This window comes from Sus scrofa, chromosome 1 (assembly GCF_054392235.1).
Source record: "Sus scrofa isolate SSC_HxYL_T2T_F1_AM1 chromosome 1, Sscrofa_HxYL_maternal_Yorkshire_Landrace_v2.0, whole genome shotgun sequence".
Lineage (NCBI taxonomy): Eukaryota > Metazoa > Chordata > Mammalia > Artiodactyla > Suidae > Sus > Sus scrofa.
The window spans coordinates 31,689,592-31,706,274 of NC_139383.1; the positions used below are offsets into that span (position 1 = coordinate 31,689,592).

General features: G+C 40.5%; 2 protein-coding genes across 19 annotated transcripts in view; one reads left to right on the forward strand and one right to left on the reverse strand.

The window, feature by feature from the left end:
• Positions 1-6,889, reverse strand: part of LOC146406010 (uncharacterized) — a 265,230-nt gene extending 258,341 nt beyond the window's left edge. For 17 of the 18 annotated variants that reach the window (XR_014803470.1, XR_014803435.1, XR_014803471.1 and 14 more), the window contains exon 1: positions 6,253-6,385. The gene's annotated coding sequence lies outside the window, so the exon portion shown is untranslated. Of the gene's footprint in view, positions 1-6,252; positions 6,386-6,781 lie in introns of those variants that run through there. The other variant, XR_014803473.1, reaches the window with a different exon arrangement.
• CCN2 (cellular communication network factor 2) lies at positions 5,484-8,773 on the forward strand. Its single transcript, NM_213833.2, is given in 5 exon segments — positions 5,484-5,777; positions 5,903-6,125; positions 6,425-6,676; positions 6,810-7,021; positions 7,394-8,773. Coding segments are annotated over 5 exon segments (1,050 nt in total). The 5' UTR covers positions 5,484-5,711; the 3' UTR covers positions 7,691-8,773.
• The last annotated feature ends 7,910 nt before the right edge of the window (positions 8,774-16,683 follow it).

Consider the following 16,683-nt stretch of genomic DNA (forward strand, 5'->3'; position numbering starts at 1 on the left):
AAAAGGACCCCATCTCGGTTTCTGAGAAATAAATCACCTAAAGAAAACATCATGACACAGGCAACAGTAAATTTTTAGTTGTTTCTTCCATATTTATACACGAGATTCTCACCTAAAGGTTTCCTTTGTTAAATGTCACTGCCCATGCCAAGTACCTAAGCTAAAAAATGAAGCAGTAGGATTTGATTTCCATTAAGCTCTTAAAGAATTTTAACACTCAAAAATCCCTGCAAAGATGGATGGTTTTACCAAGTCAGACTGTGATAGACATTTTAAATTCAAGGCTTAAAAGAACTTAATCTTAAGAAGAGGAAGAGCCATTGAAAGACAGAAGAGATGATACATTTTAAAATCCTCATGTAAAAATATTTTCATAAATATGGTCTCCTGGTGCTAAAAATAACTATGAGCAGGTGGAGAATGAAGGGTTCAGAGAAGATTAGTGCCCTCCCTGACTTCCCATGGCAGGTCAGTGTCGGTATGGAACTCACACCTCCACCTTCCTAGCTGGTCTTCTGGGCCCTACCTAATGATCTTCAAAAAGTATTCCAGGGAGCCCTGATGTTGTGAGAAGGGACCTCAGGCCTCTTGACAGGAGATGGGAGCACATTTCAAAGGATGAACTGATGAGTCTGGCTTAATTTGCCCCCACCTCCCCACTCCCCAGCAAAATCTCTAGGGACACATTTCATGTATATTTCACACTTGTCCTTTCAAAATATTGTTCCTTTCCTTTACTCCCATTCTTTGAAATACATTATCTAACCTCAATGCTCTCTTCCTCTTAAACCTATTGATTTGGCTTCCCCAAATCACACATTTGAAAGAATATTACCTCCCTTCTCTTTCATTCCCACTCACTTACCACCTTCAGAATCACCAAGGGGACTCTTCCTATTTAGGCTGATAAAACAAAGGGTTGTAAATACTCCTGGTTGCTATGGTGATACATTTGGGTTGCTTATCTGTCAGGAAAGTGTGAGACAGACACATCTCCCTGTAGAAGCATCTGTCTGCCCCAGCACCTTCTCAAACTAATGTAAGCAGACTAGAGGCAACACGGGATTCTAATGAAACAAATAGGATAAGTGAGACAAGTAGCAAACTGAAGGAAGTATTATATTTTTAAAAACTGCTTTGCCTTCCTCACTCCTCTAACCCTCAACTCCATTTACCAGCAAGTAAATGAACAGGCAGACATAAAACACAGACCCCATGGAAGAGTCTTGACTACCTCTGCATCAGAAAATATCCTAAGTCAGAGAGCTAATTATAAGGATGGAAAAGCATGAAGGAAATGAATGCAATTTAGATAGTAAACATCCGTGCTTCCTTCCTATCCCTGAACTCCCAGGGAGTGCACCCTCTCTCTAACCTTCATCATAAGCAAATATAAGGAAATGTAAGCCAAACCAAGGTCCCTAAAGATTTGAGAATAATATTTATTACTATTTTTCAAAAAGCCTCCTGGCTCAACCTTTTTTTTCTTTTTCTGGAATTAATTTACATGATTGAATTTGAGGTATGTTCGAAGCCCACTCCCAACCCACCCTAACAACAAATTGCTCCCTGTCCAGATGCCCTTATAGGGCCAGGCTTCCTATAAGTCTGACAGCTCAGTGTATGCATTGCGTATGGGTCTTGGCTCTGAGTCACATTCCCCGGGAGCTTTGATTTCCGCTTTGAGGGTTGGCACAGAATCCTGCTTGCTCTTATAAGAAAATGTCTACGACTGAAAGTTGAAATGTGCAAGATTCCTTCTTTAAGTACACAAACACTCCAAGTCTGGCCACTTTCCTGCAGTCCTGCCAGGTTTTGTCTCTGTCTGATACCTGATCAAGGAAGCTTTTTTTTTTTTTTTTTTTTTTTTTTTTTTTTTTTTAGGGAGGGGAAAAAACAACAACAAAAAAAAACCATAAGAGAAGGAATGTAGTACATCCACAGCTGAACATCTTACAAGATTTAACCAAACGACCTGTACAAATGACGCCTGAGTAGACACACACATACCTTATATAGCTCTGTAAATAGGACTCAGTGGCCAGCTCAGTGAATTCTTCATTTTACCGGGGGAAAAAAAAAAAAAACGCTCTCTAAAAAGCGTTTGCTAGATAAACACTTGCTTACAAGACAAAATTAGGGCATCTTAACCATTCCACACACAAATTCAAAGAACTTTTTCTCCCAATTCTGACCTGCTGTCAATCAAAAGGGTTGGGATAAGTCAGAGTTGGAAGAAGTTATAAGAAGCCACTATTTCCACTTTACCGCCCAGGGGCACGCAAACATTTGCTGAGTCATTTATAATAGCACAAGAATTCAGATCCCATGGCATGAGTGAAGGACAGAGTGTCAGCCTTTCCCTTTGAACTTCCTGGCATTTGATGGTCCATATCACAATATAAACATACTTTTGAATTTGTGAATGTCTTAGGTGCATTCGTACTCTCTCTGTCACTCTCTTTTTTTGCTTTTTAGGGCTGTATCCACGGTTCCCAAGCTAGGAGTCTAATTGGAGCTGTAGCCTCTGGCCTATGCCAGAGCCACAGCAATGCGGGATCCAAGCTGCATCTGTGACCTACACCACAGCTCACGGCAACGCCAGGTCCCCGACCCACTGAGCGAAGCCAGGGATCGAACCCACATCCTCATGGATACTAATTGGATTCCTTTCCACCGTGCCACGAGACACGAGCCATGATGGGAACACCATCTCTGTCACTCCCTTAATAATCTTTTATTTTAAACCCTTCAAAAGGATTTTCATCATAAAGCCCCAACCTAACCTTACAATGCACAACATATTTTTGTATTCTGAGATTCCAAGTTCTATATACTTCAGCATGCCTATTTTCTCTTAGCCAACTTTAAAACTATCACATTGGAGCTAACTATGGACTTTTGAAACTTCAAGGGACCACATGAATTTTATAGTAAAACCAAATTCTTTTTAGACTATGTCCTGATATTTTTAACAAGACAGCTGAATAGGGATATACTTGTTATACTTGTGGAAAAAGAAAAAAAAAATCAAGAAAGGTCCAAAAAATAAAATCACCAATTCTCTGAGAATTGTAATCTAATTAACTATCCCTAAACCCGACGAAATAAAATAGTCTCATTATTACCATCATTTTCTAAACAGAAACTCAGGACTATGACTCTTCTTGTGACTGCCCTAAGATTTGTGAATGGCAGTTCCAAGAATACAGCCCGCGTCACTCAACTGTAACCCAGTCCAGCACTGTATCCCCTCCATGAATGAGTCTCCACTCTGCTGTACACGGGGGCTGGCTCTTAGACTCTCCAGAGGATTCCAAAATTCCCAACCCATTCTCCCCACCACCGCACCCTGCTCATGGCCCAGGCCACATGCCACCTTGGGTGAGGTTCCAGCTTCACATCCCGACCCTTCCCCATCCACCACACCTTTCCAACCATTAGTGGTAGATATAATTGGGGGTTTAGGTCTTGAAAGATTTCACTGTGGCTTCCCACATATTTTGAACGTTTAAAATCATCCACAGGGGAAGAAAAAGTTGGGGGCCAAGTTGCCTTTAATACACATGTGGCTATTAACATAACTTGGAATGTTCCTTCTTTAAATAGGAACTTTGAAGGCCTCTTCTCTTTGAGGAATGCTTGGAAAGAACATTAAATAACAATGATGAAAATTCTTCCTGAGCTTCAGAGGCCCCCATCGCTGGCCATTCACACTGTTGACATGCAACTACACTGTACAACATGTGGATCATTTAACGGGGTAATTGTGCACAGATGATGTGGTTTGTGCTGAAGCTGGAGTAGGTTTTTTTTTTTTTTTTTTTTCTCTTGGCTCCTTTTCAACAGAATGAAATGAAACTTGAAAAAAAAAAATGTAGCCAGTTTAAACAGGCTGTTTTCAGATTCTAAATCTGTAACGATTTGGAAAGCTGGCCTTTGCATCTGAATCAGACAGGTTTATCTTAGACCTCTCCACGGATGTGTCAACAGCTAAAATGAATCTATTCATTGGTAACACTAGTGTCAAACAATATGGCACCACAATCGGAAAAAATGGCATAGCTCTGGAATCATTCTCTTTACCTAAAATGGTAACTGGAGTTATTAACACAAAAGCAACTAAACTATAAATTCTAAAGGAAAGCACTGTCAATTAACTCAGTCTTCAGTGAAGCTAACATATGCTTAGACTTTATTGGCCATATTTGACATATGCACACAAGTGGAGGGAATAAAACTCCTTCTTTCCTTGACCTGATCTCACTCCATTAGGTTACCGGCTCCTTGGGTAATAAGAAGTAACAATCGCTATTCATAGATGTGTGGAGAGTCACTAAAATATATTATTTACAGACACTCTTAGTTTGTAAGCAAATATAATGGGGTTCAGTGTTCTTGTTATATAATCAGATTAATTCACATTTGAAGATTGTAGGTTTTGGTATAAGAAAAATCACTTATTTTTCAAAGACCCCCAACTGTGTTTAACACCTCTCCCAAAGAAACCCCAAGCTTCTTGCTGGTCCCCTCCTGTAGAGTTGCCTTGTCTTCCCACCCCATTTTTCATCCCAACATCCAGCACTTCTACCTACTCAACACATAATCATTTGCTCTGACATAACATCAGATGGAATTTTCTGGAAATGTTGAAGCCCACCCATCCCTTTTTCTTCTTGATACCCGCAACAATAATACTGCTGTAAGTATTAAGAGAGAACAAAGCAAGAGTGGTAGAAAACTCCCCCAGAAAACTGCATCCATACTTAGACTCCTGGCTGTATTCTCTTTCCTGTCTGTCTGGCCACTGGCCATGGGCATCCAAAGTGTTATTTCAAGTGACAAATGATCAAATTCCTCCATTTCCAATATGAAATTCGGGGATTTGCAGGTATGCTTCTGCTTCTTGAGGCTCTCAAGCAGTTAAAAGCAACCAACTCCTCTTCTGCGCTCTGCAAAATTTCAAAGGCGCACAGCCTCTGAAACTAAAATCATTACAAAAACAATAAAAAGGAAATCCTTTCGAATTTTTTAGGAATCCCTGCTGTTAGCCTCTTCTGCTACCTACCTCCTAACCTCCTACAAAGGATTTATGTCAGTGGGTAGAACAGGCACAGCTATTAGAAACAGAAGTAGTGGAATAAAAATAATAATAAGCATGGCTGATGTGTTTTTAAATGATATAAATCAGGAGTGGTGCGAAGAAGGAAGGGGGGAAAAATCCTATTTGGTGCTGGAAATACTGAGCTTTTTTTTTTTTTTTTTTTTTTTTTTTTTTGGTTAGCTGTAGTGTGCCAGCTTTTTCAGACGGGAGGAATGCTGAGTGTCAAGGGGTCAGGATCAATCCGGTGTGAGTTGATGAGGCAGGAAGGTGGGGAGGAATGCGAGGAATGTCCCTGTTTGTGTAGGACTCCATTCAGCTCATTGGCGAGCCGGGGCCGCCCGGAGCGTATAAAAGCCTCGGGCCGCCCGCCTCAGCCTCACACAACAACTCTTCCCCGCTGAGAGGAGGCAGTCAGCCCGACTCCCACCGCCGACGACCCACCGCCTTCAGTCCGACGGCAGCCGCCCCGGCCGACAGCTCCCGAGACAGCCGCCCGGCGCGTTCCAGGCTCCCGCCTCCGGCCCGAACCCGCGCCACCCGCTCGGCCCGCCGCGCCACCCCAGCCCCGCCGCCGCGCTCGCCGCCAGCCGCCCGCAGCGCCCCGACCATGTCCGCCACCGGCCTGAGCCCGGTCCGCTGCGCCTTCGTGCTCCTGCTCGCCCTCTGCAGCCGGGTAAGCGCCGGAGACCCCCGCGGCGGCCGGCGCCGGGGGGAGGGATGCACCGGGCCGGGGGCGGGGAGGGGACCCCGCGGCGCCGAGGGGCGTGCGTCCGGCTGACCCGCCGCCTCCCTCCGCAGCCCGCCTCTGGCCAGGACTGCAGCGGCCAGTGCCAGTGCGCGGCCGGGAAGGCGCCGCGCTGCCCCGCCGGCGTCAGCCTCGTGCTGGACGGCTGCGGCTGCTGCCGAGTGTGCGCCAAGCAGCTGGGTGAGCTGTGCACCGAGCGCGACCCCTGCGACCCGCACAAGGGCCTCTTCTGCGACTTCGGCTCGCCGGCCAACCGCAAGATCGGAGTGTGCACAGGTAAGACCTGCAGCCCCAGTCCCCACCCCGTCTCCCCCAGACCCCTCGCCCCGCGCCGCCACCGCCGGAGCGCCCGGGCGGGGGCACCCGATGACGCGCCACCACCCCGAGTCACCCTCACGCTCACCTTCCCGCCAGATAATAAAGCTGCTCGAATTGAGTCCCTCCTTCTGGCTGTTAGCAGCTCGGCCCCGGAGCCCTGCTCCCAGCCCGCAACCCCGACGCGCGCTTCCTTGTGAGAGGCTCGGGAACCAATGCTTGACCCTGCATCCCCCCCATTTCCCCTTCCTGTCCTTCAGCCAAAGATGGTGCCCCCTGCGTCTTTGGAGGAACGGTGTACCGGAGCGGAGAGTCCTTCCAGAGCAGCTGCAAATACCAGTGCACTTGCCTGGACGGGGCCGTGGGCTGCGTGCCCCTGTGCAGCATGGACGTCCGCCTGCCCAGCCCCGACTGCCCCTTCCCACGGAGGGTCAAGCTGCCCGGGAAATGCTGCGAGGAGTGGGTGTGTGACGAGCCCAAGGACCACACCGTGGTCGGCCCTGCCCTGGCCGGTGAGCTGAGCCTTTCTCTAAGTCAGCCTTGTGATTCTCCCACAGGGGGTGCCGAGCCCTGACTTTGCCCAGGGCTGGGGAAAAGGTCGTATTCTGACGTCTCACCTCGCGTTTGTGTGCTCTGCTCTCACAGCTTACCGACTGGAAGACACGTTTGGCCCAGACCCAACTATGATGCGAGCCAACTGCCTGGTCCAGACCACAGAGTGGAGTGCCTGTTCCAAGACCTGTGGGATGGGCATCTCCACCCGGGTTACCAATGACAACGCTTTCTGCAGACTGGAGAAGCAGAGCCGCCTCTGCATGGTCAGGCCTTGTGAAGCTGACCTGGAAGAGAACATTAAGGTAGGTGTCCAGCTCCTGTTCATTCATTTTCGTGGAACAAGAGAGGACAGGACCAAGGTTTAGGTCTCTTACCGCCCTCCTTCTTAGAGGCCTGTTACCTCCCAAAATATCTAACCATTGAGCTGTTCTGCTGGAATAAGATGTTATGTAATAGGAACCACCAGTTTTCCACTAGGAAATCTTCCACAGTGTGAGTTCATTCAAGACATCCCCAAAGAGGCTATGTCTATTTTTGGAAAACTGGCAGAGGAGAGTCAAACTTCCCCTCCTCAAAATATAAACAGAAGTCAGACAGCTTTGAAAAAAGCCACACCCCTTGCAGTCATTAATTTTTTTTTTTTCTCCTCCTCTCTTCTCCCTTGTCTTCCTCAGAAGGGCAAAAAGTGCATCCGTACCCCCAAGATCTCCAAGCCCGTCAAGTTTGAGCTTTCTGGTTGCACCAGCGTGAAGACATACCGGGCTAAGTTCTGCGGGGTATGCACAGACGGCCGCTGCTGCACCCCTCACAGAACCACCACCCTTCCTGTGGAGTTCAAGTGTCCCGACGGTGAGGTCATGAAGAAGAGCATGATGTTCATCAAGACTTGTGCCTGCCATTACAACTGCCCGGGTGACAATGACATCTTCGAGTCCCTGTACTACAGGAAGATGTATGGAGACATGGCCTAAAGCCAGAGAGAGTGAGACCCATGAACACTTGAGACTGTCACTTGAACTGATTCACATCTCATTTTTGCGTAAACATGATTTCAGTAGCACAGGTTATTTAAATCTGTTTTTCTAATGGGGGACAAAGGAAAATTCCCACCAACATTCAAAATCGTGTGCCATGTGACATTCAAAAAAAGAGTCTATCAAACCCAGACACTGGTTTGAAGAAAGTTCAGACTTGACCGTGGGACGGTATTAGTGCAGAGCACCGGGATTGTATGCTGTGTGGCTTTAGGAGCTCTGGGAAGGCACGAGTAGAGAGTCTTGTCATCTTACGGCAGGGATGTGCCTGCTATTGGGTGTCATTGAGAAGGAAAACTTGAGCATGCTCACTGAGCTGCCTTTAGCACCAATGACAGCTGAGATGTGCATTCTCCAGCTGTCAGGAGGCTGGGTCAAGTTCTTCTTTAAGTCAGAACAGAAGATTCAGCTCTGACATTCTGATTCGGTTGAGTGTTTAGGAATCAGAATCCTGTCTGTAAGACTGGACAGCTTGTGGCAAGCTGTTTTGCCTGTAACAAGCCAGATTTTTTTTTTTTTAATTGATATTGTAAATATTGTGTATATATATATATTTGTACAGTTATCTAAGTTAATTTAAAGTTGTTTGTGCCTTTTTGTTTCTGTTTTTAATGCTTTGGTATTTCAAATGTTAGCCTCCATTCTGAACACCATAGGTAGGATGTAAAGCTTGTCTGATCATTCAAAGCATGGAATAGACATTCGAATGGAAATTCTGCTCAGTTAAGAGCAGCAGTTCATCCATCAATACAGGTTGTTTGCTGAAGGTGAGGCAGCAGAAATGTCCTTGGCAGTCTGATTTGTAGGTAGGAAATGTGGTAGCCTCACTTTTAATGAAAAAAATGACTTTTATTAAAAAATGAGTGGCTCTATACAGCTGATTGGTTTTTCCACCTGGAAGCATTTGTTTCTACTTTGACTATGACTGTTTTTTGGACAGTTTATTTGTTGAGAGTGTGACCAAAAGTTACATGTTTGCACCTTTCTAGTTGAAAATAAAGTATATATTTTTTCTATAAAGGTCTTGGTTATTCATTTATTCTAAGTATTTCTGCATTTTCTTGAGTAAAGATGAGAAGCTTTTGTTTGTCTAGAACAATCCACTTCCAATTTTCTAAATATCTTTTATCATCTACTCTAATCAATTGGTTAATGCTCCAATAGAACTTAAACACATTTCACACTGAATCAAGTGTCACAAATTTGCAGGCACACACATTATGCTGAGCACACAGACATTTTTTGTTATCTTCACAGTGCTTTATAAACACTTAAATTCAATTTTCTCTTGATTATTTCAGTCTCCACTAACTGACTCCTATTGTGTTACACTTAAATCTGCTTACATTTAAGTAATACCTCTCTGGCCATTGTTGGCTCAAACCTTCACAAACTAGCCTCTGTGCCCAGCACATAGAAAATTTTTAAATAATTTTTGACTTTGGATGCTCTAGATCTATTTTTTAATTTCAATATCTTAGTGTTAAATCTGAAAAAGTAAAATCTCCATTAAAATGGAATAACTTAATAAGTCTTACTTTCCATAATTTTGTTTTCAGTTGCCATGATAACCAATCACAAATAGATGACAGCATAAGTGGAAAAAGGGTAAGCAAATCTTCCATTCATTCACATAACAGATATTTGCCTTAAATTAAAAGCAATTCCCCCATTTATTTCCCCAAGTTTTTCACTTTGTCACATCTCAGGATCAATAGTTTACCAAGTGGTTTGACAAAATGGAATTGTTCAAGCAGCCCTGTGTGGAAATGATACTGGACCTCTCCAGGTCTCTACTGAAAGTCAACTAAAATAAGGGACAAACAAAAAAATGCTCCAGGAGCAACTAGAAGCCCAATTTTTTCCAAATTAGAATAGCTGTGGATTCTAGGGAAAAAAAATAGTTGCAGACAGATGAACCCATCACAAGGTAATTAGCAATGTTGTAGTGCCAGTGTCATTCTAAGAGACAAAAATACATCCAAAAATAAAGACCAGTTCTACAAACAGTGCCCATGCCACAAACCAAAGGAAAAACTTCCCATGTTCAAAATGTGAAAAGTATTTCTGGTCAAAACATTGAGCTTTCAGGATACAAACTCCTATATAGCAATGCCGTCAGCAGCTGCACCCCTCTTCCCCAAATAAACTCACACAAATACACACACACAGAACACTTTGTTTGGTTTACATTTCCTTTCTGTCAGTTGACCTCTAGCTGCAAAAATGAAGAGCCAGAGCTCCCACTGTGGCTCAGTGGTAACAAACTCAACTAGTAACTGAGGATGCAGGTTCGATCCCTGGCCTTGCTCAGTGGGTTAAGGATCCAGTGTTGCTGTGAGCTGTGGTGTAGGTTGCAGATGCAGCTCAGATCTGGTGTTGCTGTGGCTGTGGCATAGGCTAGTGGCTTCAGCTGCAATTCAACTCAACCCCTAGCCTGGGAACTCCGTATGCAGTGGGTGTGGCCCTAAAACCAAAAAAAAAAAAAAAAAAAAAAAGGGTCATGGTAAATGAGCCTGTCTGTTTTAAAAGGAATTTGAGAATTCTGGGAAAATAGAAGTAATAATGGAAGGATAGATTTTAGATTTTCCAAATCTTCTCATAAAAACAGAGTAACTAAATGCAAACACCATTAGAAATATTTATAACAAAATTAGATGGCAAAGCATCCCTGGAACCCTAAGACATGAGTGAGGTTCACCAACCACCACAAGACCTGCACTATGTCAGCATACATGTGGAAAAAAAGCAAAGAAATGCAACAGGGTGTCTGATGCTTCTGAGAAGAGGAGAGCTCCAAAATAACCAACAGTGAAATAAAGGAGACCAGCCTGAGGACAGGCAAGGGTTTTGCCCACTCCAACAAAACTTACAAACCAAGACTCTCCCAAGGGAGGATTCCACATTCTCAGGAATAAAATCAAACTTAAGCAGGTCAGAAACAACAAAGACATTGAGAGAAAAAGTCCAGGTAAAAATGAAAAGAGAAATAGGTTCAAAATCTCAGGAAGCAAATGGCCATATTTTTAATACTGAATGAAAACAATAAAAGAGGGAGCTCTGTGAAGTTAGAAATCTACTTAAACCAAACCTCCTTCCTAAAGTTCAGGAAAACTAATTCACAGGAAAAAATACCAAAAAAAAAAAAATTATCAAAGCCAAATCCCTACAAAGATGTTATATGAAAAAAATAAGAATAAAGGACAGAATAACATTCCTATAGATAATAAAAGGATGCCAGAAATACATGCCCAGAAAACATGTCAAATATATAACCTACTATTTCAAAACAATATTAAAAAAAAAGACATAAATGATTAAAAGGAAACAACTAATGACATAAGATGGCAGCATAAATCAGAGTTCATAAAACTTGGAAATGTGATAAAATCTCAAAAAGGAACTAAAAATAAAAGAAATATTAGGAAACTAGAGGAACACAAGAGTAAATAAACACAACAGATAATTTCATAAGAAGAATAGATGAGGAGGAGGGAATTTTTTTAATAAAAAAAGAATTAAAAGGTTTCAAGAAAAAGTGATAAATAATACAGATAGGCAAAGAAGGTCCAACATATAAATAGCAAGAATTCCTAAAGAAGAAAAAAATCAAAAATGGTAAACCAAGAAAACTGAAACAGGAGTTCCTGTCGTGGAGCAGCGGAAACGAATCTGACTAGAAACCATGAGGTTGTGGGTTTGATCCCTGGCCTTGTTCAGTGGGTCAAGGATCCAGCATTGCCATGAGCTGTGGTGTAGGTCGCAGACACGGCTCAGATCTGGGGTGGCTGTGGCTGTGGTGTAGGCCATCAGTTGCAACTCCAATTAGACCTCCTAGCCTAGAAACCTCCATATGCCATGGGGGTGCAGCCCTAAAAAAGACAAGGAAAAAAAAAAAAAGAAAACTGAAATGAAAAATGATTTGAAAGCACACACTGAAAGAGCATGCCATATACCTAATAAAATAACCAACATTGGAATTCCCATCATGGCACAGCAGAAATGAATCTGACTAGGAACCATGAGGTTGTGGGTTCGATCCCTGGCCTTGCTCAGTGGGTCAAGGATCTAGTGTTGCCATGTGCTGTGGTGTAAGTTGCAGACGTGGCTTGGATCCTGTGTTGCTGTGGCTGGGGCGTGGGCTGGCAGCTATAGCTCCAATTAGACCCCTAGCCTGGGAACCTCCACATGCTGTGGGTGCAGCTCTAAAAAGAAAAAAAAAAAAAAAATCAACCAAAACTAAGTCATATTCTAGTAAAACTGCTACAATATAAAGAAAAAATTGTGAGATATCTAGACAAAAATAATGAGAACCTTATAAGTAAAAGAAAATTTATTATTCTAATAATGACAGCAACCTTTCATATTAAAAAAATTATAATAATATATTTAAGCTACTCAAGGAAAGAAAATGTGAGCCAAAGAATTTTTTATCTTTCAAAACCGATATTCAAGAATAAAGACAAACCATAAAACATCAGAGCATATTGCTCCTGTGTTTATTTATGCTTTCTGAGGAATCTACTAGAGAAGAAGCTCTAAAAACAAAAAAGTCTGAGAGATGTTAACATAAAGACTGGTGGCGAGTTTTAAATATAACTTAACTCTAGAACAAATACTTTTATTTAGCCTTTATTTGGCCAAAGAGGAGAAAGTATAGTATATAGTGGCTATAGATTTTGACAGTGTAAAGGACAACCATAAAAGGTTTGGGGAGAGAGTTATCACATGCCATACATACACACACACACACACACACACACACACACACACACACACACACACACACAAAGTATTTAATTCCTTTTATTAGTGGTGGTGGTGGTAGTGGTGGTGGTATTATCCATTATCATTCTGAGACTGTGGGGTGTGGAATGTGGCATAAAGCAAATGAGCCATTGTGGACGTTCTAACACTACCCCTGGGATTGCTGAATACTATGATTCTTAGTGAGGAAGTTAGAAAATCCAGATGTAATTAATATAAAGCGGTTATATTTAATTGTGTAGTCCTGAATTTGAATGAGAAATATCAGCATAAATACCAGCTTTTTTTTTGTTTTTTTTTTTTTTTGGTTACAATGACAACTCAGAGCAATGAGCATCCCTAGGCCCAGACTGTGCCCTTGAAATGTTAGTTTTCACTAAAAGAAACTAGGGCTTCTTGGAGAATGGCTGATTCCAGGACTGGAGCTAGAAAAGTGTAAGATAAATACATTTATGCAAGGAACACCTTTTCATATTGGATAATAATGAAGGTAACAAGGACTATTAAGATCATATTGAAAGGATACAGGAGGCACATTGAAGAGACTCCTACTAAAGATGGGGCAATCTGAGCTTCTATGAGAATAAGAATTGCAGTCTATTAAGCCTATCATCTATCCTTAATTTCATTAGCTCATTATGATAAAGAAAAAAACCTAATTGGTCACCTGAGAATAATAGAGAACCTATTCATTACACACTAAATATAATATTTCCTTGACAACCTCAGTATCATATCTTTGGTATTACATATAACTCACAGTGCCTCAGAAGAGCCTGGACCAATCTGTACCAACCCCAGACATAATCCAGAGATAATTTTTAAAAAAAAACAAATATCTTAATAATATTTATCTCATGATGGTCAATTTAAAGTAATTTATATTATTTTAATTTTTTTTTCTGTAATTTTACAATGGACATGCATTATTTTATAATCAGAGAAAGCTTTTTAAAATAAGTTGTTTAACTTTTCATTAAAAAATAGCAAAGAATGTGCCAAAAATTCTTAGTTTTTCATGATCTCAGAGTTACATAAACAACTCACAATACATAAATACACAGCCATTTGAGTCACTATTCCTTAATTTGCCGTGTGCCCAGGAACATGTGCAACACACATATAGCCTCTAGATTATTCACATATTCATGAATACTCAGTGTATTCTCTCACCTCATTTTCCAATTCCATAAATAAAACCATAGGAAATTTTCTTCCATAAATTTACAATAACTATTCTTTCCCTCATGAATCATCCTTATTATACATAGACTGTTGCTAAGACTAAGAATAAAGCAAACAATGTAAAATACAGTCTTAAAATACTTTCAGATTCCAAAGCTAAATATAGAACCAAAGCAATAGACATGGAGACCCTCTTCTATGTTAGATATTTAAAAGATAATCAAAGAAGAATTAGTAAGAAGTGTAGAATATCATTGATGAATTAGAATTTACCTCTCAAGAATATAAAACACATTAAGACTTGCATTAGGTCAACAGATTCTAACCAGTTTTTGTTAGCACAGTTAACATGTGTAATTTAGATAAATATAATAACTTTAGAAAACTATGTGGCAGTACCTACTACAGCCAAACAGACAGTTACCTGCGACATAGCAAACTTTTGCTCCTAGGTAGAGGTCCAAAAGAAATGAACAACATGCACATACAAGGTTCTCAAAATAGTTTTATCCATCTCCAAAACTGAGAACAATCCAAATGTCTATCAACAGGAAAATGGATAGAATGTAGAATATTCATACAATTAAATAACATATACCAATAAAAAAGAACTACTTGATATTATACTTAATGAAAGAAGCCAGTGCACAGCATATACACTCTATGATTTCACCTACAGTGACACTGAAAAATGGGTAAAACTAATCAACTGTGATAGAATTTAGAATAGTGGTTATTTTGGAGATGGGGCATGAGAAAACTTGGCATACATGTATTACATGTACATTATATTTCACTTTAAAAGTTTAAAAATTAAATAAGTGAGGTCAAGCACTTTCTAAAAAGAATGTTGCAGGGAGTTCCCCGGTGGCCTAGCAGTTAAGGATCTGGTGTTATCACTACTGTGACATGGTTTCAATCCCTGGCCCAGGAAATTACATATGTCATGGGTATGGCCAAAAAAAAAAAAGATGTTACCAAGACATTAAAAAGGCTTATCTGAGGGTTATTTTTCTACCTTTATAATATTTTAGATTTTCCAAGTTGTTTACAAAGAATAACTACTACTTTAAAAGTCAGAAAAAAATAACCTATTTTTAATATTTTAGTTAATGAGCTCCTGAAAGATAACATACAGTGCACATAACAAGTTTTAGTGTGCAATGAAACTATTACAGCCCCTTCCATATGTATGGAAAATGAGATTGAGAAATTAATGACGATAGAAATTCAAAGCCAGAACTACCTATAAGAAGAAAACTTCCTAAAATGCATAAAGATCTTAGGGAGGCATTTGATCTCCCTTGTAATGTTGGATGGACGGACTCATGCCAATTTTTATTTAAACCTCGGGGGACACGCTGAGATCTTCCAACAGTTTTAAAATTAGTTTATCAGCAGGCTCTTTCATTAAAACATTATTCCAAAGTGAAACTAATAAATAGCAACCATAAAACTATATATTTGATGTGTACTTAATGGGACTTAATAAACATTATTTAATTAGAGTGCACCAGAAAAGAAAATCATGAACTTGCAGAATAGACTTGTCGTTGCCAAGGGGGAGGAGGAGGGAGTGGGGTGGTTGGGGAGCTTGGGGTTAATAGATACAAACTATTGCCTTTGGAATGGATTAGAAATGAGTTCCTGCTGTGTAGCTTTGGGAACAATGTCTAGCCACTCATGACGGAGCATGACAATGCACAAAAATAGTATGTGTACATGTATGTGTAACTGGGTTGCCACGCTGTACAGTAGAAAAAAATTGTATTGGGGAAAAAACTATTAAAAAATAATAATAATAAAATGAAAAAATATCAAAAAAAATTCAAAATTTTAAAAACATAATTAGAGTGCACAACAAGATTTTAAGGTGTCTGAAATCCCATATGGAAAATAAAGTCACCCTATGCAAGTTCTGCTTCAGCAATAATGGTTATTGACACATTTTATTATGTGTAGTGCATTTCAACAAGATACCGGCAAGCAAATGGATAGCAAATGCTACTTTTGTGAAAACAAAAATTGCCTTTACCTAATTAAAATAAACAGATAACAAAACTGGAAAACTAGAGATACCAGATAAGGAAGCATCCTGGGGTAAGGCAGGAGCAGATAAGAAAAGGATGGAGAAGGTGATACTTGGTAAATAAGTAAAATTTTCAAATCAATCCCAGTTGTCTGAGTTTTAAAAAGTAATTGCTATATATAGATTCACTTAACATAAAAGAAACCAGGCTTCATGAATGTCACTGATTGTCTTTTTCCTGAAAAGACTGGGACTAGAAATAAATACTAAAGTGATTATATTTCAGACCAAGTGTAGTAAAAACTAAGAAAATATTAATAAGGCCCATGAATTTAATTGGTTGAGGAATATCTTAAATGTATGATCTTGTACTCTCAAGTGACCTCCAGTCAATCATGATCGTTATAAAAATAATATATAGCACAGAAAGTACCCAAATCTAACTGTTGATGTGATGGCTGCTCTACAAAGAAGTCAGAACCTGGGAAATACAGATTTAACACAAACCATATGAAATCCAAGATTCAGTAGAGTAATTTAAATTGGAAAATTGTGATCAAAATCTTAATTTAAACCTCTACATTCACTGCTAACAATGTTGACCATTCTCCATTTTTCAATCCAATTTACACTGATTTTTTCTATGTTTGGGATTAAAATCCTTTAATACTGAAACAGTGTTAAAAAAAGATAAACCATTTTTCTTTTTTCAAATATTCTTTTATATCATTCCAGAGGGATTTATTTATTTTTGGAATGATAATAGGCTCAACTCCTTATTTTCTCCCCAATCTGAATTCCTTATCTGAATTCTTTCTCATCTGTGTTCAGTATTGGTTGTATCCTCTCAGGTGAGCTATTACAAAGTACTAAAACTGACATGAAATCCAAGGGCTTAGGAAAGATTTTCTACACAACTAGACTGGAGATTTTTTGTTCGTTTGCTGTT